Below are 27,977 nucleotides of genomic sequence, written 5' to 3'. Positions count from 1 at the left end.
TTCTAAGCCGTTGGCCTTTTCTACCAATACTTCCGCTGGAAAAGGGAGAGCGCATTGTTGAGGCTTACGGTTTTGTTGGGATCATTATTCCAGGCATGAACACACTATTATTGCATGGAAAGAAAAACTCGTATACTCCATTCTCTCTTGACGATATTTTCAGAGCTGCTGGATATTGTAGCCAGGCCAATTTATTTGCTTACCACCCTTTTCGACAACAATTGGTATATTCCAAGATGGCTAGATTGTGCACCAACGAGATCGGAAACGAAGAGCGACAACTTCGGAACACCGATCCGTTTCCGGAACCGGAAAAACCGGAAGCGGCGAAGCTCGTTAGGTGTGGAGCTTGTCCGTTTGAGAACTCGGCTCGCGAGTTCCGTAGATCATTCGGCGCTTGACGGCCGTTAGCGTCGGAGACTCACATAATGGTGAGCACTGCGTAAAGTTCAGGCTTGCGCAGGCTGACAGTCTTGGGCTGCGGTTATCAGTTCTCCCGCCCTTTTATGGAGGAAGATGGATAATCTGAGAAAGAACTGTCGGAATTCTTCCAATTGACGTTGACAGAAATGATGTAGGACAGGGATGTCCAAACTTGGCCCTTTGAAGAGTGGAGGACTTCAACTCCCAGAATTCCCTAGCCAGTGACTTGCTCATATTTATAGCTCATGCTGGCTGGGGAATTCTGGCAGTTGAAGTCCCCCACTCTTCAAAGGGCCAAGTTTGGACATCCCTGGTGTAGGGTATCCTGCCTGGTCGTGGGGAAAGGGGGGTTGGACTAGATCAGGGGTCTCCAACCTTGGCAACTTTAAGCCTGGCAGACTTCAAATCCCAGAATTTGAAATCTGGGATTTGAAGTCCGCCAGGCTTAAAGTTGCCAAGGTTGGAGACCCCTGGACTAGATGACCTACAAGGTCGCTTCCAATTCTGTTAATCTCTGACTATCTCACAAGTTGGCAGAGCATTTATGAACTTGCTGTAACTTTCGGGACGGGGTGGGGGGAGAAGGGACATTTCGGGATGAGTAAAATCCAGCGAAATTCAAACAGAGGCACCAGCACATGATGCCCTGTAATGCCACGCAGGCATGGAGTCTGAGGCTTCATTACTTAGAAACGCAGCGAATTGACATATGCAGCTGTCCTGGAATGGACAGTTAATGAAAATGGTATGGAATCCAGAACAGCTTGCCATTTAAAACTTACAATATTTTTTTAAAAAATGGATATATGACTGGATCAATTGGGCTTTTGTCAGCAGGAAGCCTCCCACGGAAATCCAAGTGATGACAGTGGATGCTACGCATATTTTATGGCCTCGCATAGCAACACTGAAAATCTTACCTGTTTTTTAGGTTTTCAGGATATAGTTTTCAGTGAATAGGTAAGTTTTTGCAAATTATGTGAAGCCATTAAATATGTGTAGCTTCCACAATCTGTCACCACTTGGATATCTGTGTGAGGTACCTACCTGGTAAAGGTAGCTGCAAATTGCACGTGATATGGGATTTGCACCAGAAAAAACTAATCATGACTATCCTCTCCTGTCTTCTTTCATGAAGATTGGAATAACTCTTAGTATTTGTTTACCTTACTTTCCTAGATGCTGTTAGGATGGAGTCAGATTCTTATACTGAAGGCATTGTTGTCGATTTGTTTCCTGATGAGATATAAATTACTTATTACTTTTAAAATCTAAATGGTTTGTGTTAGGATTAACCAAGCAAATGTCTCCTTTATAATTTCCATTGTTCCCCCTCCCTGATATGCTGGGATTAGTAGATATAATTTACTTGCGATGAAGGTTGTCTCTTGGCAACTTACATTTCAGTCTTCTTTGTAACAAGTTTACTGGAAACTGTGGAATCTAACTTCATTATTTTTATTTTAGGAAGGCCTTGAAAAAAAACTTTCAGGGAAAAGTTCTTTTTATTTTAATTACTGTCCTTTTTGCTATCTTTGCCTTTGATTTGGTTTTATGCTTTTTATTATACACTAAAGAGATATTTTAGTAGTATGCAGTATATAAAGTCAATTAAAATGAGAATCATCTAGATCTCCTGATAAAGATAAGCATAAAACTTGCTGTATCAATGGGAAAAACATTCACTGTGGAAATTCTCTGCACTGGGATGATCCAAACATATCTGTGCCAGAAGATGTCTAGAGTACTACAAACTATTCTGTGTTCTGGACAACTGTGGAACTAGACAAGCCATCCCAACAAAGCTTGTCTGGTTCCAGGGTTGTCCAGAACACATAGTAGTTTGTAGTGCTCTAACACATTTAAAAAGCTAAAAGAATTCAAAAATACTTAGTACGCATCAGTTAACTAAATAAAGATGTTTATTTATTTGGTCTGTGTGATTGCCCAGATCAGAGTAATGCACAGCATTAAAATTTGTTTTGTTTTGTTTTTTACAATTATATTCCTAAGGAGGATTTGAATAACCTGTTTAGGTAGATAAACTGAAATCCTTATCAGTTTTGCTCCATTTTCAGAGAACTGTCTCTTGTTTTGTAGCCTCACAGACGGAAAAAACCTTTCATAGAAAAGAAAAAAGCTGTAACATTTCATGTAGTGCACAGAAGTCAGAAGGACCCTTTGACAGCGGATGATAGTGCACCTCAGAGAGTTCTGTTGCCTACATTAAAGGTAATAAGAAATGACAAAGCTGAAGAAAAGCAGGCTAATGCTTACTTTAGGTAAAAGGATGGGGAAGGGCTGTTCTGCTTATGGATGGACTTTCAGGAGACACTTGAGTTGACCATTGTGGGGAAATGATGCTGTAGAAAAAAATGTCAAGACTATTACTAAGTGTTGTATCTTTTTATTCTCGATGAATGTATTTTATTTTCCTTATGTGCACTGAGAGCATATATACCTAAGACAAATTCCTTGTGTATCCAATCATTCTTGTCCAATAAAAAATTCTATTCTACTCTACTCTACTCTATACTCTATACTCTGTCTGGTTTGGTTCTGCAACCCAACAAGACAGACACAGACTTCAGAGGATAATTAGAACTGCAGAAAAAATAATTGCTACCAACCTGCCTTCCATTGAGGACCTGTTTACTGCACGAATCAAGAAAAGGGCCGTGAAAATATTTACAGATCCCTCACATCCTGGACATAAACTGTTTCAACTCCTACCCTCAAAATGACGCTATAGAGTACCAGAACAACTAGACATAAGAACAGTTTTTTCCCGAACACCATCACCCTGCTAAACAAATAATTCCCTCAACACTGTCAAACTATTTACTAAATCTGCACTATTAATCTTCTCATTGTTCCCATCACCCATCTCCTTCCACTTACGACTGTATGACTGTAACTTTGTTGCTGGTAATCCTTACGATTTATATTGATATTGATTGTTTCCTGATTGCTTATTTGTACCCTATGATTATCATTAAGTGTTGTATCATTAAGTGTTAAATTTGTATCCTATGACCATCATTAAGTGTTGTAAGTGTTGTACCTTGATGAAGGTATCTTTTCTTTTATGTACACTGAGAGCATATGCACCAAGACAAATTCCTTGTGTGTCCAATCACATTTGGCCAATAAAAATTCTATTCTATTCTCTATATGTTCTTTCTAATAGAAGAATTCTGAATTCTCTGAGTATCAACATTGCTACAAAGATGTGTAGAAAGTAATTGGAAATGGTTTTTTTCTTTTGTTTGACAGCAACATTAGCTAAATTCATTAATTTCCTTCTTCAATGCCTTTAGAAAAATGATGAAAAAAGAAAAGAAGAACAGCGGAAATATGGAGTGTTCTTTGATGATGATTACAATTACTTGCAACATTTGAAAGAAGCTTCAGGACCCTCTGAACTTGTTCCATCAAGTTTCCCAAATCAAGGCAGGATTGTAGTGTCTACAGAAGGGGAAGTAGAAAATGAAATTCAACATATTCCGGTAAGTAAAAATGTTCTTCGCTGTTATGGTGGTATTTCCTATAATTACCATTATGTATGTTCAAATCAAACTAGTAGCACTTAAATTTAAAGTTTAAATTTTTAAACAATGTTTTGGATTTCCACATACCTTTTTCAATCACCCATTGAATTCTTTCATGATAGATCTAAAAACAACCTCATTTTGATTCATTAGTGCTGCTAATAAAATTATTGATAGCATTCCAAATTTTTTTATTATGGCACATGAACATTTGTGCATTGTATCAAATGAAAAATATATGCTAGAAACTCAGTTGAGGATACTTGGTCTCTTGAACATTTTAAAAGAAAATGCTACATATTGTTTGTTCTTTAGGCTCCCACCATTAATCTGCCCTCCTCAGTATTTGCATCAGAATTTGAAGAAGATGTGGGACTATTAAACAAAGCTGCTCCTGTTCCAGGTACTTCATTTACGCTACATTTTTTATGTGCACTTATATTTCGATGTGTAAAATGAAACTTTTTCCTTAAACATTTTTTAATCTGTCCTTCACATTATTAGTGATGGAGGAATTCTGTTACTGTCCTAATCTGTAAAAAGAGATAAATTATAAGGGTTTCATAAGATAGCTGTTGTTTGCCTTGATGGATACCTTGTGCCACTGAAGCAACACACATTATTTTCATCAAGGCAAGAAGACAATACTGTTCACTCTGCCGTTCAATTCAGTTTGAAAAAATTCTGAAAAATTCTGAGGTTTGATCTGAGGGTAACAAGAGAAAGTAATTTTCTAATTAATTGCTGTTGTAGTGAATTATTTTTTCTGTTTGGTAAATAGCTTGTGTTCAGTGAAATTGAAAGTTCTGACAAATTACTTAACCCTGTCAAAACTGTTTTTTTAACATGGTATTTTATCTAACAATAGGGCCAAGACCGGATCTTGATCCCGACATTATTGCAGCACTAGACGATGACTTTGATTTTGACAATCCAGATAATGTGCTTGAAGATGACTTCATCTTAACAGCTAATAAACCTGGAAGCCTAGAACAGGAGAAGGAACTCTCTTGGTAATGGAATGAAAAACATACTACCATACTTTTATTATCTTACTCAGTTTTCTCCTGGGGAGGGAATTTCAATACTGGGTGTATGAAAATTATCCCACTCTTTATACCTTTTTCAGGTCTTGATTGATTACTATTTCATTCTTAGTTATACTGTACAGTAGTACATGAAAAACGATGAACTATTAATCAGCATACTAGTAAAATGAAGTGTAAATCTAAGGAAGCCAATTAATGTATATGCTATTGCCAGCTTATCTGAAGATGAAGATGCTTGGGAAGATGTGGAGGAGGAAGAGGATGGAGAAGATTTTCAGAGTGATGAAGAATATGATTCTGAGGGTCCTTTGTCAGATGACAGTGATTTTAAAGGGAAGATGAAAGAATTTCTCTTCATTGAAGAAGAAACCAAGAGCCGTTTCACAGAATATTCCATGACCTCTTCAGTCATGAAAAGAAATGAACAACTCACACTTCTGGATGAAAGATTTGAGAAGGTGAAATAAACTTACAACAGTTATTGTAATTATTGGCATATACTTGGAAAATATTACTTAATTTTAATTCTGATCTCTTAACACCCCTTGTATGTAAAACTATTGCTTTATTGATGTGCTTTTCTTAAGAATTTTAAGGAGTTTTATAATACTGTGTTTCCCTGAAAATAGGATATGTCCCGAAAATAAGGCCAAGCCTGATTTTTGGGGTGGGTGTAAATATACGCCCTCCCCTGAAAATAAGCCCTAGTGATGGTGAGCATGGCCAGCCTTCTCCGGTCACCTCAGGGCTTCTCAGCCCCTTAATCAGATCAGCTGAGCCACTCAGACTGCCATTCACAGCTGATTCGCAGGTGCCACTTAGGCCTCCGCCTCCAGCAACTGTGGCCACTTTTGCAGCCAATTGCGGCTGCAAAAGAAGCCGGAGGCCAAGCGAGACACCCCACACATCTCACACCCTCCTTACCTGACAGTGACAGTCACAGCAGGCAATTCGGTCCATGGAACAGCTGCCTCATGGGTGCCGCTCCGGCCGGTGCCTTCAGCAAGTGTGGCCATTTTTGCCATGGATTGCAGCTACTTCTGCAGCAGGAGGCCAAGCGATGCACCCCATGTGCCTTGCGCCAACCTTCTGAAGGGTACTGTAGCAGCAACTATCCACAATTTTTTTACCCTTATTTCGTCCAACCGTACCACAGCAGCGCAACTATGAGGTGGCCACGCTCGCCGCCTCCTGCACCCCCAAAATAATAAGACACACACACATACACATCGATAATAAAGCCAAGCCCTTATTTCGGGGTTCAAAAAAATATAAGGGTCTTATTTTCGGGGAAACACGTTACTGCACCTAAGGCTATAACGTAGCTTGACTTGCACCTTATTTTTTGTCTAAAAGAAATTAGTTTTTAACACTTCAATATTTACCAGTAATGATTGTTTTAGATATTTATTGTTTTAGTTTTCTTGTATGCTATTCAGAATTACCTGTTTGTGAGATAGGTGGCTATATAAATTAGATAGACAGCTGGGATAATAGTAACTTTTGTTTCTTGAGCTTTTTTCATCAATGGAAAATGTTGGTTATATAAAGAGGAGGGAATGTAAAATAATTGTCCTCAAATACATTTTAAATTTGTTTTAAAATGTATTTGAGGGTTTTGATTTAAGTTTGTTATTGAAAGCATATGGAATTGATTTAAATACGATATTTTTTTTCACATTTAGTTTTTCGAACAATTTGATGATGATGAAATTGGACCACTGGATAATGCTGAATTAGAAGGTTTCATCCAAAGTGACAGTGCTCGATTACAGGAAGTTTTGAATGATTACTTCAAAGAGAAAGCAAAGGAGTATGTAAAGTGTTCTTACTGGGTAGTATGCTTCTTAAAAAATTTCTGTGTACCTTTTCAACAGTGAATAGTTTATAGATAGAACAGTAATATTACTAATGTCAAACCTGTGGTTTAAAGCATAATTAACTCAGTCCTTAAAAAGTCTAACTTTAGGAAGTATTGCCTCATGCCCAAACAGCAGTGTAGGCTTTGGGCAAGTTTTTTTTCTCTCTGTAGAATTTGAGCAATAATCGTCGTAAGTGGTATGAGCTTCATCTTTTCTGCTAATCCTAAGAGGAGGGAATCTTTTTAATTACTGGTATCTTTTTGTATTGATCCTTAGTGAGTTCAGTAAAGCATTTGGTGATAAAATGAATATATATATTTAATAATTCATATGGCTGTTGTACATTTGGGGAAAGAACTTAGTTAAGACTTTGGTTATATCAGGATTGATTACCGATTACAATGTTAACAGGTCTATGAACCTGTTAGCAACCAGTCTGACTTACAATATCCTTTCCAAAAGATACTTATGACACAGTTACAAACTATGAATGAATTTTAGGAGCTCAGCAACCATCCTGCATTTACAGTCATTTGCAATGTCTCATGGTCATATGACCACAGTTTACAATGTTTTTGCCAAAACCCAGCATTTATTTCAGGTGTCTGGCAAAAATTACTTTATAATCGCAATGTTTACTTAATAACTCACCACTTAAAAATGTCTAAAATTGGGTCAGTCCCATGGTTATCTACTTATTGACCATAACTGTCAGGTAAATAGCTAGTCTCAATAATACTGATTTAAGTAAGAAAAGTGGACAGGTTTTTAAAAATCATAATATTTTAAAAGACTTAAATTTAATTTATTTGCCTTCTGTATCTTTCTTTTTCTTTAAAAGTTGTGTGAAACTTGAGGATATTGAAACCAAGAAAGAAGCAGAGTTGCCCTTGAATGAAGAAGAAGGCGAGATTGAAGAAATGGTAACTTTAATCATTGAAAAACCAAAAGAAAAATGGGATTGCGAATCCATTTTAAGTGAGCATTCATTCATTCGTTCATTCATTCATATATATTTGTATTAGCTGCCCATTTCATATAGTGACTGGATGCCATGCACATAATAAAGAATATACTGCATAAAAAACATTAAAAACTTCACCCATGTTAGGTCAAGTTCACTCCTCACTGAACTCCAGAAACACTCCAGATATCTCTTAGCCTGTTTCATCTCCCTTTGCTCTTCCTTGAAATTTGGAAAGTGACAGGATCCATGAACCAGGAGAGGTTGCATGGCCATGATCTGGTCCAAAGCCTTGCCTCTTATTCCAAGTGACAGCCAGAACCAGAGCATGCTGCGGACCATTAAGAACAACCCCCATCTCCCTCGGGAACCCTTCCAGGCCCATCAGGTGCCATAGATGAACTGATCGAAGAAGGTCCAGCCTTCCTGTGATAGAGGGCAGTACCAGAGAATTTCAAGGTTACCATGACAGGAGAGCCACAGAGTGGTCTCCCAATTCCAGATCACTATGCCACTGCTGCCACAACAACAGAAAAACAACGGGTCAGGTGTATGACCACTGGCCCTAGAAGACGTGGGATAGGCCCACAGTTGTCATAGTGACCATGAACTCCTGAGGGACCCTGGAGCCCATTCCCAAGGAATGCAGATTGAAATTCCCCAAATCTAGAGATTTCCACTATCAACCCTGAGATAGAGTCAAGGCGCTCAGGCAGGGATGTTGCTATGCAGCAGGATGCTGGGATTTCAACTGATCCTTAGACCCCAAATTAATGACAGAATCTCACATCCAGTAACTTGTGGAGCTGTGCCTTTGAAAGCCATCAGAGACTCCCATATAACAATTGCTTCACCCAGGACTCACATAGGCACGTTTCCAAGAGAAATTTCCAGAGCCAGTCAGATCTCAACAATCCAGGTCAGCCATATAAGAAGGCTTTATTAATTTGGCATTTAATAGCAACAACAATATGCAGAGTCACCTGGTTTGGGTAATAAAACATCTTCAAGAAAACAACCAAACTCTCAATCCCAAAGTGTTCTAGCTATGGGAGTACTAAGGACGCCTCATGCAGAATTACAAATATTTTTATAGGAATAATGCTACTTTTGCTAAGAGTCAAGTTTACTTATTTCCCTTAAGCAGCTTTTGCTTTTTTAATATACTTAATTATCATACACATTCGTTAGTCCTCCAAAGACCTCCATTGATATTCTGAGGTTTAAAAATTGTTTATTAATAACATTTCAAATCAAAAGTTCAAGAGAAAAATAGTTTGTTAGTAAGCTAACCTTTGATATTATGTCTTCTCTTTAAGGTACTTATTCAAACTTATACAATCATCCAAAGCTTATTGAGGTGCCAAAAAAGGTGAGTTGAAGTTTCCATTACACTTTAAAGACTTACTATTGCAGTGATTAGAATCCAAAGAATTATTAGAGGTATATTCAAAAAATTGACTAAGGGGATTTTTAATTTCAAATACAGGTAGTCCTTGACTTACCACCATAATTGAGCCCAAAATTATGGTTGCAAGTCATTGTAATGGTACACTGAAATATCATGTAACTGGATTCAAAGTTACAAACTTTGTTATGACAGTTAAGGGAATCCATTTCCTCCAAAATATTGCTGGAAACTGGAAATAAACGCCAGAAACTGGCAAAAAAATCACAAATTGATTTCCTTTTAGATATAACAGGGAAGACGTGTTATAGTTTCCATCAGCCAGGGATTTGCCTTAGATGGGTCCCAGGAGGCAGGCCTTCTCTGCCAGGACATTCTCCTTGTAGAACTTTCTCCCCCGCTGAAGTTAGCCTTACCCCTTCCCTGTTATTGGTTTAGGAAGTCCTTCAAGACTTAGTTATGTCATCCAGCCTTTGGGTTTTGGGGAACTGGAGACAATTTTGTGATTACTATTCTTGCTCTCTTTATGGGGTTTGTATATTTTAAAATGTTTTGATAATATTCTTATTTTAATTATTTCTTTTTATCCTTTTATAATTATTGTTTTTATCCACGCTGTTTTATTCAATTGTTGTACACCATCCAAGATTATTTTGTGTGAGTTGAGCATAAGTGTGTTTGTGTGTGTGTGTGTGAGAGAGAGAGAGAGAGAGATAAAAAGAAGATAACATACTGTAGAAATATGTGTGACCTTCCTCTTTGAAAATTAGCCCTTTCCTAGTAGTCCTCAACTTCAAAATCTAGATGCATATAAATTAAGATTTGGAGGGAGGGAGGGAGGGAGGGAGGGAGGGAGGGAAGGAAGGAAGGAAGGAAGGAAGGAAGGAAGGAAGGAAGGAAGGAAGGAAGGAAGGAAGGAAGGAAGGAAGGAAGGAAGGAAGGTTGGTTGGTTTAAGCTTCAACCCAACTTGGATCCAGCTTGTAATTTATCAAAGTGCTAAACAATGAGTGAATGAATATATACTCTGTGTGTGTGTATGTGTGTGTATATACATACATACATACATACATACATACATACGTGGAATTCACATATCAAACATGAATTAACATACAGTAGATACCATTTTTCCCCCCAATGGCACTTAACATTTTGTTCAGTTTATTACCTGGCTTAGTATTTTAGCTTCTGCACATTTCATTGACCCAGTTAACTCATTGTTTTAAAAAATTAATTAGTTCCATGTATTTTTTATAGCTTAAATCAATTAAAGTGTCTAAGAAGACAGGAATCCCACTAGATGTTTTGCCTCAGAGAGGACCTACAGCTAAACAGACTGAGTGCATGCAAAGGATTAATGACTCTGATTTGCCAAGAATATCCACACAGCCACGCTCTAAGGATGAGAGTAAGGAGGATCGAAAAGCTAGGAAACAAGCGATCAAAGAAGAGCGAAAAGTAAGTTTCATTTGAATTTTTAAAATAAATTATTTAATTAATTAACTTTATTAACCTGTAATTGACTGAAGCAAGGCGGATTACTCTTGATTACTCTTATGTCATAACTCAAATATATATTAAATAATTGAAATGTTGCTTAGCATATATATTATTCCCAGAGGATGGAACTCAAAATAGATTATTTAGAATTCCCATTTAGGCACTGAATTTAGCTTTAGTGATATTGTGTCTTCATACACATATAGAACTTGACAATTGTAAAACCATCCCAATGAACAAAGAAATGACTTAAACCTAATTAGAAGTTGTGCTATGGCAGGCCTAATGTAAAATTAAAGGATAATATCAATAAATTAGTCTTTTTTTCTTAACACGGTAGAGAGATGGGGATTTAAAAAAAATACTTTAAGTTACAGGTAGTCCTCCACTTACAACAACAACCGGGCCCTGAATTTTGGTTGGTGAGCGAAATAATTAAGCAAATGTATTGTTAACTGAAACGCTGAGGAAAAGGAACACTGGGTGGGATGGGGCAGGTACAGGGCCCTGGCCTCCCACCAATCCATGAGGCCCAGGCCCTTTCCTTGTCCCACCGAGGTGAACAATTGCAAGAATGATGGCATTTGCTAGCCTTCTTGCCAGATGGAGTGTGCGGGAAGATTTCTTCTCCCAGGATGAAGGGGAGGGGAAATCTCTTGGTACGCTGAGGGAATTGACCACTAATCCAACAAACCCTCCACTTGTAACCTTCCTTGTCAGTTTCCCCACTGACTACCTGGAGCACGGGCATCAAACTAGCCATGTGACTTTGCTGTCACATGATGTTTCATGATGTTTTTTCCCTTCACGGAGCTGGAGTGGGCATGGCTTACACGTGATGCATCCTTTCTGCGGGCTGCCAGTTTGACACCCCTGATCTGGAGAAACCGGCAGAGAAGATTGCAAATGGCAAACAAGTTGCCAAGCTTGCAAAATATGGGGATTTGATTAGGGGAGCCATGTGATGCTTTCTGATGACCACAAGTGCTTCCTGGGTTGTAAAATACTTGTTCTAAGGCTGTCATGACTGCAAATGATTGTTAAAAGAAAAGCTGCAAATGGAGGCCTATTTGTGGTTCGCTATCTGTAATACTAGAGAAAGAACAACTGCAGCTGAGATAACATACACGAGAGAAATCCCCGCTATCATTATAGCCAAGTTACTGTCTACTTCTGCTGAGTCATTGGACTCTAAGCCACCTACTCATATTACCTCCCATTGGCATTCAATACCATCAACCATGGTTTTATTCTGGACTACTTGCAAGAGTTCAGGGTTAGGAGGTATCGGTCTTCGATGGCTCTGTTCCTTTCTAAGTGGGGTGGTATGAAGAATTGGGTGGGTTTGAGATTCTGAGGTTACCTCCAGAAGGGGTTTGCACTCTCGTTGAAGCAACAGCTCCATGGCTTGGAGATATGCAGCATCTGCTCAAGTTGCAAGTGAAGGTTGGGACCAGAGGGCTTTGTCCAACTCCAGCTGGAGCACCAATTGCTGGTCTTCTTTTGACAGTGGCTGGTTCCTTTAAACTATTGCAATGCATTTTACATGGACCTGGTTTTGGAAAAGACTTTGAAACATCTGAAAAATGCAGTGACACAGTGATTAAGAAAGAAAAGAGATTTTGTAGCATTATATCCTGGGACCCTGCACTAATTGCTAATAAGATTCCAAATCCAATTCAAGGAGCTGGTTTTAATCAGGAAAGGTCTACATGGCTTGCCACTTGTGTACTTACAGGAACATCTTTCCCTGTTAGATTCAGGCTAACTTGTATGTTCTTTTTGAGAGGGATGGCTCTTGTGAAGTGGAAGGTATGGGGACCTACAGGCATGCTTTCTCAATGGCAATTCTCATATTATGGAATACCATTGTCCATTGGGGATTTGGATTTGCTCTACTTAAGGCAGTAGAAATAATCTTGTTCTATAGATCGGTTCAGATGATGGCCATGGGCTGCTTTTATAGTTTTGTTTTGGGTTGTTTTTTTGTGTGGGGTGGGTTGGATATTTTTGAAAGGGATGACAGTTGTTTTTTACCCTTTTTGTTTGTTTGTTTGTTTGTTTGTTTGTTTGCTTGCTTGCTTTTCAAAAATTGTCCTGAGTTTTTAAAAAGTGTAGGTGTATATAATGCTAGCTGAGTAAAATACAAATTGTTGTTTTTCAGGGTTCAATAGCAGTACTTGAGAACTCAGTCAAATATTTAAGGTTAGCCCAAAGCTGTGAAGAAACCTGTTAGTTTAAAAAAAAAAATATCCCAGAATCTCAGAGCAAAAGGGATGGGATTTCTCAATGTTAAATAGCAAATTCCATGTCTTCCACTGTAACAGTAATTATGGAGGGGAGACCAGCTTCACAACAGACTACCAGTAAGAGAAAATTGGAACAAACTAAGCCTTCCCCTACTTTTTATCTCTCCAATAATCCATTGTGGGGCGGTTTTTACCCCCTTAGTCCCTTTCAATGAGTTTTTTTCTCTTAGTCTCTTGTGAAAATTCTTTAGGAAGAAGCAGGGAGACACAAGATTTGTGGATTGCCCTCCAGATATGGGTAGAATAATTTGGAATGGTGTTTAGATTGATTTGATTAGATCATCTCTAAATAGCACACACTATGCAGAGTGGGAAGGGGAGGAATCCTGGGTTTTTGTTTGTTTCTTTTACTGTTATTGCGGTGAAAGAAAAACTGAAGATATGCGCCCTATTTTTAAAAGTATGAAGGGAATGATTAAGGTCTGAAAAATTAAGTCTCTTTTCAGTGCATTAAGCCTCTTCTGCCAAGAGTTCTGAGACAGATATTGGTAAAATTGTATCTGCAATGCTGATTGCTTTGAGAGCACTTTCATGAAATGATACATTAATATTGTAAATTATATCCCCATTAGGAACGCAGGATAGAAAAGAAAGCAAACAAGTCGGCCTTCAAGCAAGAGAAGACCAGGCAAGAGAAAGAGCTGCTTAACGTGAAACAGAATCTTCAAGGACTCAAGCTGTCATAATGGAAGAACTGCTGCTTGTTAAGGATGATGGCCATTTCCTTCTGGTTGCTAACTGGAAAAGATACTTTTGATTTTAACACACCAGAAATGTAAAAATAATGACAGTGTGTTGTTTAAACATGTCTAACCACCAGTGTTTACTTACATGGAAACAGTTTTTTGGTTACCACAACAATAAAATCAGGGTAGTGTATTTCTATTTTCACAGCAACAATAAAACCCTTTTTCAAATTCATCTGTCACCTTTCATTATAATAAAAGTACCGGTAATTCACTTTTATGGTTTAAAAGAATGGTACACCCAGTAGCTTTTTCTAGCACTGAATGCTGGCCAATCACCAAATTCATTGAGTGCTCTTTACACGCAATGGAAATGCACATGCTTTATTGGTCGTTAGGTGTTTCTCTTCCTGACCAAGTCAGCAATGACACAGTATGACAGCAAATGGGCATTGCGCCAATACCCAAGAAAATGCAGGAGAAACACCTACAGTGGTATGGCCATGTCCTATGAGCAGCTCCCCACACCTTCGCCTGCATCACCTTTCATTTTAACACAGGTGGCAAGCACCCGGTGGAAAGCTGAAGCAAAGATGACAAGACAAGAAATGCAGATACGAAAATTGTCCAATTGGACCCGGATGCTACGTTTGATATACAGGATGGCATTCATCAATTCAAAAAGCGGATCCTGCACCTGTTGGGAATAACGCTAGGAGGAGGATGAATTTATTTTTATATTTCTTGGTTGCTGTATACAGGAGAGAGATTCAAGGAAAATTACTGGGCTTAGGTGGCAGAAGTTAAGTTTTAAGATTTTACAGGCATCTATAAAAAGATGGACGTGGTGGCTTAGTGGCTAAGATGCTGAGCTTGCCAATCGAAAGGTTGATAGTTCAGCAGTTTGAATCCCTAGTGCCGTGTAATGGGGTGAGCTCCCGTTACTTGTCCCAGCTTCTGCCAACCTAGCAGTTCAAAAGCACATAAAAAATGCAAGTAGAAAAATAGAGACCACCTTTGGTGGGAAGGTAACAGCGTTCCGTGCGCCTTTGGCGTTGAGTCATGCCGGCCACATGACCACGGAGACATCTTCGGGCAGCGCTGGCTCTTCGGCTTTGAAACGGAGATGAGCACCGCCACCTAGAGTCAGGAACAACTAGCACATATGTGCGAGGGGAACCTTTACCTTTACCTATAAAATTTCATATGAATGGGATCTATTTTGGCACTTCTTTAAAAAGCTGTCTAAAAGCAGCTTTGAAACTGATTAAAGGTTCCGTATTTATTTATTTATTAAATTTCTATCCTTTTATTATTTTACAAGGCAGCAAAAATACATAATACTGTGCATCATTACATGATGGGTGAACTGTCTGTGTCATAATTGTTTAATTGGTCAGCCAATGATATTTCACTTGGAATCCTGCAAGCAAGGGAACTAGACAACAGAAAGTCAGCAATCAGGTACATCTGTATCCCTGAAAAAAATACTATTAAAGAGAACCTGAAAGTACTGCACTATGAAATGAGTTTGGATTCTGAAAAAAAACCAGATGCCACAGGTATGAAATACCCAACAGCTATTTTGAATGTTGAGTAACTGTATATCAGAGTGAAACAATTTGTCTGTTTTTATATAAAAGTATTTCAAACTGGTATTTTTGCATGATGTTTAGAAGTATCTGTAGCCTTTATTGAATTACTATCTTACGATAAATCCTATGCAGTGATGTAACTGTTAAAAAATATGTCAGCTTAGATAGCCATTGTTGACATGACTTTTTTTCTCCCAGATGGTTTCTTAGGAGAGGGACAAACCTAGCTGTTTCTCTAACACTCTTTGCTTTTGGATACCAAAGCAATAGAATAAGGATAAAGGAGAAGTTGTGTCTTCGCCCCCCCCCCAACCTGGCCTCCTGGCAGAAAGTGACTCAGAGCGAGGGGGAAGAGCCGACAGGGCTTCCCTCTGCGGAGCCTCCTTCTCTGGCTCCGCTCCAAGTCCCAGAGGCAGGCCAGGTGGAGGAGATGACAAGGCCTCTGTCTCCTGCATCTCCTCCCTCTCAGGCCATGCCTTAAGACCCAGCTGCTGACAATCAGTCGTGGCTGGACTCCCCCCCCCCATCGTATCGCAGACAGGAGAGACAGCAACATCAAAAGAAAGGGTGGGGCAGGCCTAGAGAGTGCTGAGTCACGGAGCCACACCCCACAGGATATAAAAGCAGGAGAGGCTACCCTATAGTTCTTGTGACGAACAAACAATTGACTGTTGAAAACGTTGGCTGTACTTTGGCTTCTGGATTCTGTTTCGTTTCCTTCTGAACTTTGGGATTGTTCCAGCTTAGACTGCAGTCGCTCTGATAAATAAGAGGACTTGGCAAGAATAAATTGCTAGCACATCTAGTCAGTTTGCGTTTCTAATTGATTGTGGTGGTGGGGGGGACAGAACAGGAGAATTTTTTGTAGCTAAGGATTGAAATGAGGGGTCTTTGGTGCACTCTATGAACCTATGAGAGCATATGCACCATGTCGTGTCCCACTCCTCCGCTGACGGCTGGGTCCGGGAAATCCGAATCAGGCTTGCCTCTGCAGCTCTGCCCAAAGTCCTAGCAAAGTCCTCAGAGCAGGCAGGAGACCAGTAAGTGACTTCAGCAAGATAAGTTTGACTTTTGCCTGACTCAGAGACTGCCAGAAAGTAGCTCCTTTATATAGGCCATGGGGTGTGGCTCCATGACTCAGCACTCATTAAGGCCTGCCCCTCCCTTCCCTCTGTTGCCTCCGCCTCTCCAATCTTCTGATGCGAGGGTCACTCCAATCAGCTGTTCTTGGGAGTAAACCCTCCTCAGGCTCACCTGCTGTGGAGGAGGGGGAGGGGTCTAGCTGCTCCGTTTGCCTGGGCATGGAGTCAGGGCTGGGGCAGGGAGATGCTCCTTCTTCTGCAGTTTGTGGGGGCATGGAGCCAGGACTTGGGCCGGAAGGCATACATTCCTCAGTGTTGGGGAGCAGGTAAGAAGGCCCCGGCTGCTCTGAGGGCGGGCAAGACACAACACACCAAGACAAATTCCTTGTGTGTCCAATCACACTTGGCCAATAAAATTCTATTCTATTCTACTCTAATTGTTTACTTGAAGAATTGAGAACAAATCCCACTTTCCACTAGTACTGATAATACTAATTTGGGTAATGAAATGTCTGCAAGCAAACAACCAAGTTGAGAGGGCACCAGGATCCCTCAAATAATTTTACGTTCAACATAATGTAAAGATTGTAAAGAATTAAAATATAAGTGCACAATTAAGAATATTTAATTTACTCCTGTACTATGCCCTATATTTGAGCAGGAGGACTATGATGATCAACCATACTTAATGGGAATAGACAGCTAGATATCACAAGGGTTGTGTAGCCATGATTCTCTAATATAAACGCCCTGACATTAGCCAGCTTTGCAAATGATGCTAAGGAAACTGATAATTTTTGAATAAGCCACAGTGCCAAAGCCAAAAGCCAAATAAACTATTACGTTTTCCTATGCTCTGCCATACTCTGATAATCCAATAAGATGGATTCCTAAGCAGTTTTTAAATAGCCCCACAAACTATTTTGAGAGTACTGAATTAAAATTTGGGATAAAAATATTTTAAATGAGTGACTGTTTCAGAATATTTATGTAGTGTAATTTAAAAAAATATCTACTCTACTTAGCATGTAGACTCGATTCCTAACAAGCGATCTCAAGCAACATTTGTTAGGCTTCTTTAGAATCCTAAAAGCAATAAATATGTAAATGACTTGCTGCAATATTTTATTTTTTAAGGTATCTGTGTTCAAAGAAATCTGTATATTGAAAGACAATTCCTGAAATAGCCCCTACAAGATGATGCCATTGATTTTCTTAGTTTTTATCTTAAGCTTCTGGGGATTTTTATTAAAACTCGGCATCCTCTTCCTCAAAGTTACATTAAGAAATTCAGTGGAGGCAGAAGGTTCAAGACATCTTTCACTTTTAAAGCTATAGACATATATAACCAATGAAATATAAAATGGACGGTTCTTGCAGTATAATTCATAGCAGTATTAAGTCATTATATAGCAACAGCACTTAGACTTATATACCACTTCGCAGTGTTTTACAGCTCTCTCCAAGTGGTTTACAGAGTCAGCATATTGCCCCCAACAATCTGGGTCCTCATTTTACCCACCTTGGAAGAATGGAAGGCTAAGTCAGCCTTGAGAATTGAACTGCTGAACTGCAGCCAGCAGTCAGAAGAAGTAGCTTGCGGTACTATATTCTAACCTATGCGCCACCACGGCTCATATTCACCCTGAATGGGCAATCCTGCATGTACTGATTTAGAATTAAATTTCTGGATTAAGAATTAAGAATCTGGAAACTACATATTAATCTATTTCCTTTAGACTTAGGAAGGATGCTTAAGACTATATTTACAGAGATGTTTGAAAACTGCTTATACTTTAGAGATAAATTGTCATTTTTCCTGTTCCACACAGAGGCTGGCGCACCAAATTTGTTTCTTTGCGACACCTGTGGAAGGCATTTTGCACTGGAAGCAGTGGTAAAATAAGAGCATTTTGTACTGAATGTATTTAAGTGATAAAAGAAAAAGAAACGGTAGCTGTTTTGATCAAACTCATTCAATGAACATCTCTTCAGAAACAAGTGAAATAAAAGCAGGAAGATGTTTAGCAGAAAGATTGATGACAATTGTACTGATTTATGCAAACAAAACAAAAGCCTTTGTAAAGCACAGACTTGTTCATCAAAGTATATAATTCTGTACTAAATGTGAGAGTGGTGATATATCCCAACTCTGGAAATTCATGTTTATTGATTCAGAATCAATTGATTCAGAATCAGGATTCAAAATCTTATGATTTGTTTTACGACTGTAGAGATTCACGTAACAAGCATGGCAAATAAAAGTTCATAAAAGCCAGCATGATTCACTTAATGACTGTCTTGCTTAGCCAGAGAAATTCTAGTCCCAATTTTGGTCGTAAGTCAAGGACTACCGGTAACTACATATTAGGGAAGGGAAAACCCAAACCCTTAATACTTAAATTAAGTCATATTTATTTATTTATTTTATTTATTTATTTTATCACACAGTATATATAAGCATAAGCATGAAATAATTATACAATATATAAGCATATATATGAGTATGAATATATAATAACTATATTAATTGGATATAACGAAAGGAAACAATAGGACAGGAACGATAGGCACGTTTGTGCTCTTATGCATGCTCTTATGTACTATAAATCTTCCCAGCATCTGTATCACGATTCAGAGAAAATTAAACAGAACATTTGGAGTCACTAACTGCACATGGCACCTATAATTAAGAGATAAACAAAGTGGGATATAAACCCGATACATACAGATTAAAAATAGCCACTGGCTCAGTTTTTCTCCGTGATACGCAATCCTTCCTGTTAAACCTGATGCAAAACAGATTAGCCGATTAGCCTACCAAAAACAGTGATTACATGCCATGAATTGGGGCAGACAGAAGCAACCTTTAATTTTGTGCAACACACAAGCACATTATTATTCCCAGTTAAGCATCAAGATACTGAAATACACTAAAGATTGAAATGATCATAATTTTCCCCCGGGTAGATGGGGGAAGAGTTTGAAGTACAATCAAAAATAATATATGACTATTCTAGTTTAGGAACGTGACCATATGACTTTTCCTTTCCCTTAGGCAAGGCACAATCCGATATGCAAAAAAATTTTCAACAAGAAGCGCAAGCCATTCAATTCCTTGAAACAACGACTACAGGGAACTGACATCCCAACAGTGAAAAAGAAGCCACCCGTGAAGGTAGACCTATCAACACCATTCCCATGTTTTCATCAATATGTTTTAAGGAGTACCAAAGTCTTGCTATTGGGATGATTTGCTACAATAGAGCTGGAGAAGAGGGTGTCTGGATTCTTTATGTAGGCTGGGGCTGTCCTAATATAGAAGTTTGGAAGGTCCCATAACATTTATTACTTATCACCAACATTTAGCTAATGCCTGGAATTCCAACCTTTCGTTATCTGATATAAAATGGAGTGAACATTATTTGTCTTCTGCTGCCCTGCAAACATTCATTTGAAATAAATGCTGTTAACAGGAATAGCATTAGGGGCTCATCCTTTAATTAGCAAAGAGGTGACATTTGTATTTCCAGGCCTAGAAATGTAAACTTTAAGGGTGCACCATTTTTGCCTCATCCATGTAGCTACTATCAGGATTCAACCATGTTCTTCCACCTGGATGAATGAATTTAGCTTCTCACCTTATCCATATTCTCAGCCACGGCAAAAAAATGGCTTTGGGTCAGTCATTCTGCCTCAGCCCAGTATATCTCTCAGGCTTATGATGGAAGGGGGAAAAAAAACGGGAGTGTTATGTACGTTGATTTATGATCCTGTAGAAAAGGTGTGATGTAATGGACTACTCTCCTTCCCTTCCATTTGTCCTTCTCTCTCAGACTTCCCATGCAATCTCCTTTTCCAAATCTTCATCATTCCCATCCAATGACTATTGGCTCTCCTACAACAAAGCAAACCTGGGAAATTCTGCTTATCCTAAATAGATAATAATAATATACGTATTTTGTACCTTTAAGCCAGTATTGACTCCTGGAGACTGCTTGGACTAATAGTCCCTGCAGTTTTCTTGGCAACATTTTCAGAAGTGGTTTGCTATTGCCTGCTGCCTAGGGCTGAGAGGATGTCACCTAACTCAGCAAAGCTGGCTGAGGAACTCTGGGAGTTGAAGTCCACAAGTCTTAAAGGGACCAAGGTTGGAGACCCCTGACCTAACTGGTTTTGTGCCTAAGGCAGGACTAAAACTCACAATATCCCCATTTCCAGCCAGATGGCTTAAGCCTTCACCACTACTCAAGCTGCCTCCTATAATTGCCATTGGAATTATTTTATTATTCATAATCTGTACAAAATCTCTTAACATTGTTTTTCAAAACAAGACCTGTAATTAATATATGCTCTAATTGGCGAAAGGGAAATCTAATTCCTTTGCAGAATGGACGGGAGAAAAAATCGAACTGGAGACAACAGCATGAAGATTTTATTTCGGCCATCAGAGCTGCTAAACTTGCCACTCGAGCCATGAAAGAAGGCCGTCCTCTTCCACCACCACCACCTCCATCCATTAACCCAGGTGATATACTTGTAATGAAACAACACCTTGGCTTAAAAACCAAAAAGTTTGTTGGAAGAACCAAAGCAGATCCCTGGCTCATGGTTGTAGAAAGTAATAGTCTCTAAGGGTTTCTCAGCCTATTTTTTTTTTCCTACTATATAATGGCTGCAGATGATGATTCCTTCATGAATGTGTAGCGGCCGTCACATTTTCAAATAGTGTTTCTATCTAATCTCAAAACTCCAAAGAATTGAAAAAATAATTTGGAATGTTTTTGAATAAAACATTCTGGAATATATTAGGTAACCAGCTGTCAGACTTGGAGGCAGGGCAGGAAACTTTGGCTTTATTGATATAGTTATAATAATTAAAATCTCGAAAGCTGGAGTGTGTTTGCCCTTCCCTCCCTCTCTCACCCCAATGAATTAGAATTCAGTCTGTCTGAATTTCTTTCTCACTCTTTCCTTTTCTTGGATTTAATGTACCCCTTTGTTTTGGTAACCATTTCTCCTTTGCTCCAAGGTCATCTCTGTGGCTCTTTACCCTAAATATTCTTCCACTTAGTTACTGTTTCCCAGCAAAGTAATTTAAAAAAGAAGAAAAGGTTATAAATACTCAAGAGAACATGACTAAAAATGACCAAATCTATTTGTAGATGCAATACGTTTTTCTCTGAAAGTAGATACTGTAACTTTCGGAGTCAAAAGCTGGTATAATTCTGACAATTACTAAACATTTATTAACTTTTCCCTCTTCTTGCCTAGGGCTTGAAGAACAATAGCTTTCTATAGCATTCTTAAGAGTAGAACTATGGAAATATCATTCATTCATTTATTTGCTCCATTTCTATAAAGTTGCCATTCATACACTCATCCTCCAAGTATCGTTTGAGATAGTCACATGGTGCTTTATTGTATTCAGATTATATTCAGTGTCCTTACTGTATGAGAAGGTTTAATCAGACTGCGGCAGAAAGGCACATCAACTTTTGCAAAGAGCAAGCTGCCAGACGATCCTTTGCCCCAGGCCAGAAGGGAGGCAAACCAGCTTCAGTAAGTAAATGGACTCTATTCAAGCTCTTTGCTTCTACCATTTTTCTCTCATCCTTTTTTGAAGGATCATCATACATACATGGCAGAATTTTGACCAAAATCCTGTCATTGTTGTGGCTCTTCCGTTTTAAGGTTCAGGAAATGACAAATAATCCTTTGGAATAAGGAACAGATGAAAATTACACTTTTTCTTTTCCAGTAAATGGTTCTTCACTTTTCCTTAAATTGTTTTGGAATTGTTTTTCATTCATTACATAAAAGCTTTCTTTGGGCTAGAATATTAAATTAGAATTCCTAATGGTCACCTTTTCCAAAACTTAGAAGACGGTGTATAAAATATTCAGAAGCCATAACTTAAAAAAAAAAAAAAGCTAACCGTACTCAAATGTATTCAAAGTGAATTTTTGGGGGAGTTCTTCCACTGGCCAGAGGAGGATTAGGTGGTTTACATGCTGAGTTCAAAGCAAAAAAAAAAAAAAAAAAATTAAAGGAAAAACTTAGAAGAAATTTGGGTTCTGACATTTGAAACCTCACTTTCTAGTGAGACTTTTTAACTTTTCAGAAGGTTGTAAGTGAAAAAAATTGGCTTTGCTTGGCAACATTATGTTTTTATTAATATAATATAAACTATGGTTTATTAATGAGCCATTGAGACACAGTGGTTAGAATGCAATATTACAGGCTAACTCCACCCACTTCCAGGAGTTTGATCCTGACCAGCTCAAGGTTGACTCAGCCTTCCAGCCTTCCAAGGTTCATAAAATGAGGACCCAGATTGTTGGAGGCAATATGCTGACTCCGTTAACTGCTTAGAGTGCTGTGAAGCATTATGAAGCTGTATATAAGTGTGTTATCGCTACTGCTATTCTGTCCAGTAGCATGGTTATGAGTAGAGCTGAAATAAAAAAATTGAGAATACAAGAGACTTTAAAACTCTATTTGGAAGCAAGAGTTTGATAGTTTCCTGCAAATATTGTTGTGTTTATCAAGACTCAGAATTGTCCTCTACAACCTTTAGACTATTTATCATTCATATAATTAACTGAAAATCGCGCTAGATTGTAATACTCTATTTTACTCCTTAGCAAGCAAGGAGTAGAACTAGTAGTTTCTCCTGAAGCATTCTAGGTTTTGGTTGAGTTGGGATGCAAAAGTTTTAAAAACTTGCAGTCTCTTTGCTCAACAACAATTAAAGAATTTTCAATGGATTTTTGTTACGACAAAGTCAGTTAACTGAGAATCAAAGTTATGTGATAGACAGTAGTGAATTAGGAAAATTATTTAGATAGAAATTTCTCTTCCAAAGAAAGTTTACTAGAAATATCTAAAAATTGCTCAATCAATATTTTATTTATTTTGTCAAGCATGTATTTTATGACAGATACAAGTGTAAATGTAATTATAAATACATGAAAAGTATATGAATAAAAGAAAATATTACGACAGGGACGGTAGGCATTCTGGTGCGCTTATCCATGCCCCTTATAGACCTCTTAGGAATGGAGTGAGGTCTACAGTACAGTCTAAGGTTAGTTTTTGGGATTTGGGGAAGAAACCACAGTCAGGTAGTACATTCTAGGAGTTGACAACTGTTGCTGAATTCGTATTTTCTGCAGTCTAGTTTGGATAGGTTTACCATGAGTTTATATCTATTGTGTCTTGTATTGTTTTGGTTGAAGCTGAAGTATTCACTGGCTGGTAGGACCTTGTAGCAGATGATTTTATGTACTACACTTAGGTCAGACCGAAGACCGTCTGACCTAATATCAATGTCTTATCAATGTCTTATTTTCTTTTTCTCTCGTTCCTTTGAAGATATTTTTAAATATAAAAATGATTATATTACACTCTGAGCCTCTGTGGTAATGCTCAGGTTATGTACGCTTTGTTTTCTAGGGGAAACAAGGAGTCTCCAAAAAAGAACCAACTTTAACAAATGCTGTGGGGACACTACTTCAGAATAGATTACAAGAGGCAAATACTGGCCAATCTGTAATAGGTAAGAGGCAATGTATCCGAAATAATATTTAGAAATACTGAATGCTTAAAGCCATCCCATCAGAACTGCAACACCTACTGGTATATTTGCAGATACTATATATCAGAAGTGTCCAACCTTGGCAATTTTAAGACCTATGGACTTCAACCTGTGGAATTCTGGGAGTTGAAGTCCACATGCCTTAAAGTTGCCAAGATTGGAACCTTCTATTGTATATGTAGAATTTTATGTCCAATACAGAATTTATCGGAAATCCTTTAAAAAAAACCTTCTCTAGATTGTAATATAAATCTTGTATTATAAAATCAAAATTAGCTAATGATACCCCAACTGCAGTCATTTATTATTATGCGATATTACTTTGATATACAATGGAACAATACATAATCTAGTCTAATGTATAGTTTTCCGCAGGTTTTTTGCTGTTCTATGCTATTAATTTAAAAACAAGATTGATTGTAATATTTTTATTCACATAAGGTGCTTAAAAGAAAGAATAAATAATTTTAGGACAATCTAGCAAAAGCATGTACAATAATATAATATAAATTGAAGGTAACTGCTCTCATTGTTTGCTTTCCCAGTTACACTGACATTCATATTAGCATACAGTATTTGGGTGAGCTAAAATCGATGAAGATCTTTTTGCTGATTAATCTTGCTCTGACTTAATTTAAAGTGAAATCATACAAACAGCATGAATCATACCTCTGAGTAATGTTTAAAAAGAGGATTTAGGATGAACAACTACTGAGCTACAGTTAAATTCCACAGCATTTAATGTACATTTTACATTAATGTAAAATGGGTGAATTAATACTTCAGGTCTATAATTTGAATCAACAGTGCTTTAAATTGCTTGAATTTGCTGATCATTCTCAGGATATATTTTTCAGACCTCTTTACAGATATATTGTTGTTTTAAAGGGCATGGTATTGAAATTTCAGCTGGAGCAGTACACAAAAAAATATCCCCTATTTCTTCTGGAACAGAATCTGGGTAAGATACGTTGTGTAGATTAACAGGCTATAATCTAATCCAGTTTATTGATTGAGAGGATATGGGTCCATATGATTCTGCCCTGGTGATAATGAATTAGGGCATTTCGTAGATAAGTGGAGTACAGATAATTCTTGATTTAGAACCATTAATTTAGCTACTACTAGAAGTTACATGGCACTGAAAAAAATGATTTACAACTGGTCCTTGCACTTACAGCCATCATAGCATCTCCAGTCATGTAATCAAAATTCAGGCACTTGGCAACCAATATGTATTTATGATAGTTGCAGCATCCTTGGGTCACTTGTGACTTTTCCAGCAAAATCAACGGAGGAAGTCAGTTTCGTTTAACCACTGCATGATTCATTTAACAACTGCCGTGATTCATTTAACAAACATGGCAAAAAAAGATCACAAAAGGCCTTGACTCACTTAACAATTGCCTTGTTTAGGAATGAAAATTCTAGTACAATTGTGTCATACGTTGAGGAGTACCTATATTCTGCTTATTGGAGAGTTACGTAATGGGTAAAATACCAGGATTATACATGGGAAACAGCTTTATATCACCCAGGAATCATGAATTCAACTCTTCAAGTTATTTACCCTTCCAGAAAAGACTGCTGTTATTTCACTCATAAATAACAATAGTTTTGTTGCATAGAAATCAGCTACGAAATGGAAAACTGTAGCATTTACTGTATGCTTCATATCTATGACATATTAGTTATTTCTCAAATTACTTCATTTTCATGTTTACATAAATAAACATACCATTTGTATGACTTCTTCTCATTTATATACATTTGATTTACTTGAAATACCAAACCACAGATCAATTTCATTAAACATAACTACCATACTGACAGCTTTATCAAAGGCTTTAGTTATAAAATATTGTAAAAGTATTCCAAAATTCTGATACTTCCTGTGAATTCTTAATCCTCCCTGGCCAGTTTATTTATATCCCACCTTTTTTTAATAACTAACCCAAGGCAGCAAACATGCCCAATAGCTCTTCCTCACAATAACCACCCTGTGAGGAGTGTTGGGCCGAGAGAATGACTGGCTCAGTCACCCAGCCAGCTTTCATGCTCAAGGCAGGACTAGGACTCAGTTTCCTGGTTTCTAGGCCAGCATTTTAACCACTAAATCAAACTGGCTTTGTTATTGGTGTAGTGATTGATATAAATTATTTTTTATTAGTTGCAAACTGAAGCCATCAATAGAACATTATTTCCCAGTTTTTTCCACTCTTTTCATCCTGTACATACTTAACTAATTTATTTCCCTCAGCCTCTTAAACCAACTTTTATTCATATTCCCTTTTCTCCTGTGCTACTTGTTCTTCTATCTTCCAAAGATGCAATGTAATACTAGAACAAATATGTCCAGTAACAAACTGTGAAACCATATTGCACTTTCTCAAATTGGCCAGTGCATCAGGCTGTTGTGTTATCATCTGCTTTATTTCAGACTACCTAAATTAATGCTTGCCTGTTCTTAGGGCTCCAACTCAGGGAAGAAGATGAGGAAAACATGCCCACCAAACTTCTGAAAAGCAGCCTTTACTTTTTACAGCACCTGAATTAGAAGAGCTCAGCAAACCAGTTTACAGACATTCAGCCTCCCATCTCTCTTAAAACTTGTATGATGGATTGAAGTGTGATAATAAAACTAGCACAGTCATATTCCACAGTTTTTACAGGTGATAATCGTACGTAAGAATGTTTCCAGTTTTATAGCCTATGTTTTCTATTTTTTCCTTTGGTCAACTCCTAAGTTGCCTTAATCAAAAAGCGACTCTAGAGATTTTACACAATAGGACTAAAATGTCCAGTAAATAACAAATAACGGTATCACTAAATACTATGCATAGGACTTTCTGGGAAGAATAACACCACGAAAGTATTTTTCATCATATTAGATCAGGCTATCCTCCTGCAAGAGCCAGGTTTTTATGGAAGCCTCAAAGTGTTGGGCCACAAAGAACTCCCTGGACACGTTCCACAGGACAGGACAGCTATCAAGAATCATCTTCTGGGTATCACAATGTTTTTTTACAGCTGGGAACAAAAAGTTGCCAATTTTTTCAGATCTTAGGCAGCAACCATAGGGAAAAAACATCCCTGTAACTAATTAGGAACTGAGCTGTTAAGAGCTTTATAAGTAACATAAACAGCTAACACCCATGAATTGCAACCAGAAGCCCACTGGCAAGCCAGTACCTTTAACAGAGCAGTTTTGTGTATTCGCTCTGCATTTTGGCTGTTAAGATTCAGAGAAACCTTCAAGAGTAGCCCCATGTAGAGTGTTTTGGTGTGCTGCCTTTGAATCAGTCTTAATTTCTGGTGATTGTGGAGACCGGTTTTTGCAATTTCTTTTGCAAAATTTTTCCAAAGTGGTTTTCCATTGCTTTCTTCTAAAATCTGGGATTGACTTGCCCAAAGTCACCCTGCTACCTTTAAGCTTAAGACTAGAACTTCTAGTCCCCCAGTTTCTAGCCTGTTGCTTTAACAACTACACTAAACTGGCTCTCGTAGAGAATATTACAATAGTGCAAATGGAAAGGGATGAATTACTTTGTGAATGGCCTGCTCATCACAAAAGGACATAATTCGCACACCAAATAGATCTGTTAAAAGGCCCTCCTGACCACAGCTACTTTCTCACTGAGCAGGAGCCCAGATTCCAAGATGCCCCCCAAATTTTGTATTGGTTTTATCTGGGGCAGCGCCACCCAGTTAGGTATCACAAAATATGTTATGCAGAACAGTTTTACATTAGTCTATTGATCAATACACTGGCTAACAAATATAAATCTTTGGCTTTGTCATGAAAAATTTAAAGTAGGGAATCTGTACAGAAACCATCGTACATATGGCCAATTACACAATTTTTTTTACCAGAGATCACTCAAGGGGTGCATAACCACAAGGTACAAATCGAGATGATTTTGGAGATGCATTAATACTATCCCATC

General features: G+C 38.0%; 2 protein-coding genes across 2 annotated transcripts; both read left to right on the top strand.

Annotated features, from left to right (window-relative positions):
* Positions 1–293: 293 nt before the first annotated feature.
* LTV1 (LTV1 ribosome biogenesis factor) lies at positions 294–13,988 on the top strand. Its single transcript, XM_058170351.1, has 11 exons — positions 294–431; positions 2,524–2,655; positions 3,744–3,932; positions 4,290–4,377; positions 4,843–4,987; positions 5,238–5,481; positions 6,709–6,836; positions 7,727–7,863; positions 9,169–9,221; positions 10,516–10,716; positions 13,640–13,988. The coding sequence occupies exons 1-11, from the start codon at positions 429–431 to the stop codon at positions 13,751–13,753; spliced, it is 1,434 nt and encodes a 477-aa protein (XP_058026334.1). The 5' UTR covers positions 294–428; the 3' UTR covers positions 13,754–13,988.
* Positions 13,989–14,178: 190 nt separating this feature from the next.
* Positions 14,179–27,869, top strand: ZC2HC1B (zinc finger C2HC-type containing 1B). Its single transcript, XM_058172684.1, has 7 exons — positions 14,179–14,401; positions 15,154–15,315; positions 18,263–18,327; positions 19,489–19,608; positions 20,820–20,958; positions 21,862–21,992; positions 23,889–27,869. Exons 1-7 carry the CDS (start codon positions 14,179–14,181, stop codon positions 24,021–24,023), a joined length of 975 nt encoding a protein of 324 aa, XP_058028667.1. The 3' UTR covers positions 24,024–27,869.
* The last annotated feature ends 108 nt before the right edge of the window (positions 27,870–27,977 follow it).

This window comes from Ahaetulla prasina, chromosome 1, assembly GCF_028640845.1.
Source record: "Ahaetulla prasina isolate Xishuangbanna chromosome 1, ASM2864084v1, whole genome shotgun sequence".
In the NCBI taxonomy this organism is placed as follows: domain Eukaryota; kingdom Metazoa; phylum Chordata; class Lepidosauria; order Squamata; family Colubridae; genus Ahaetulla; species Ahaetulla prasina.
The sequence above is the reverse complement of the archived record's forward strand: the minus strand, read 5'-3'. Positions and strand labels throughout refer to the sequence as shown.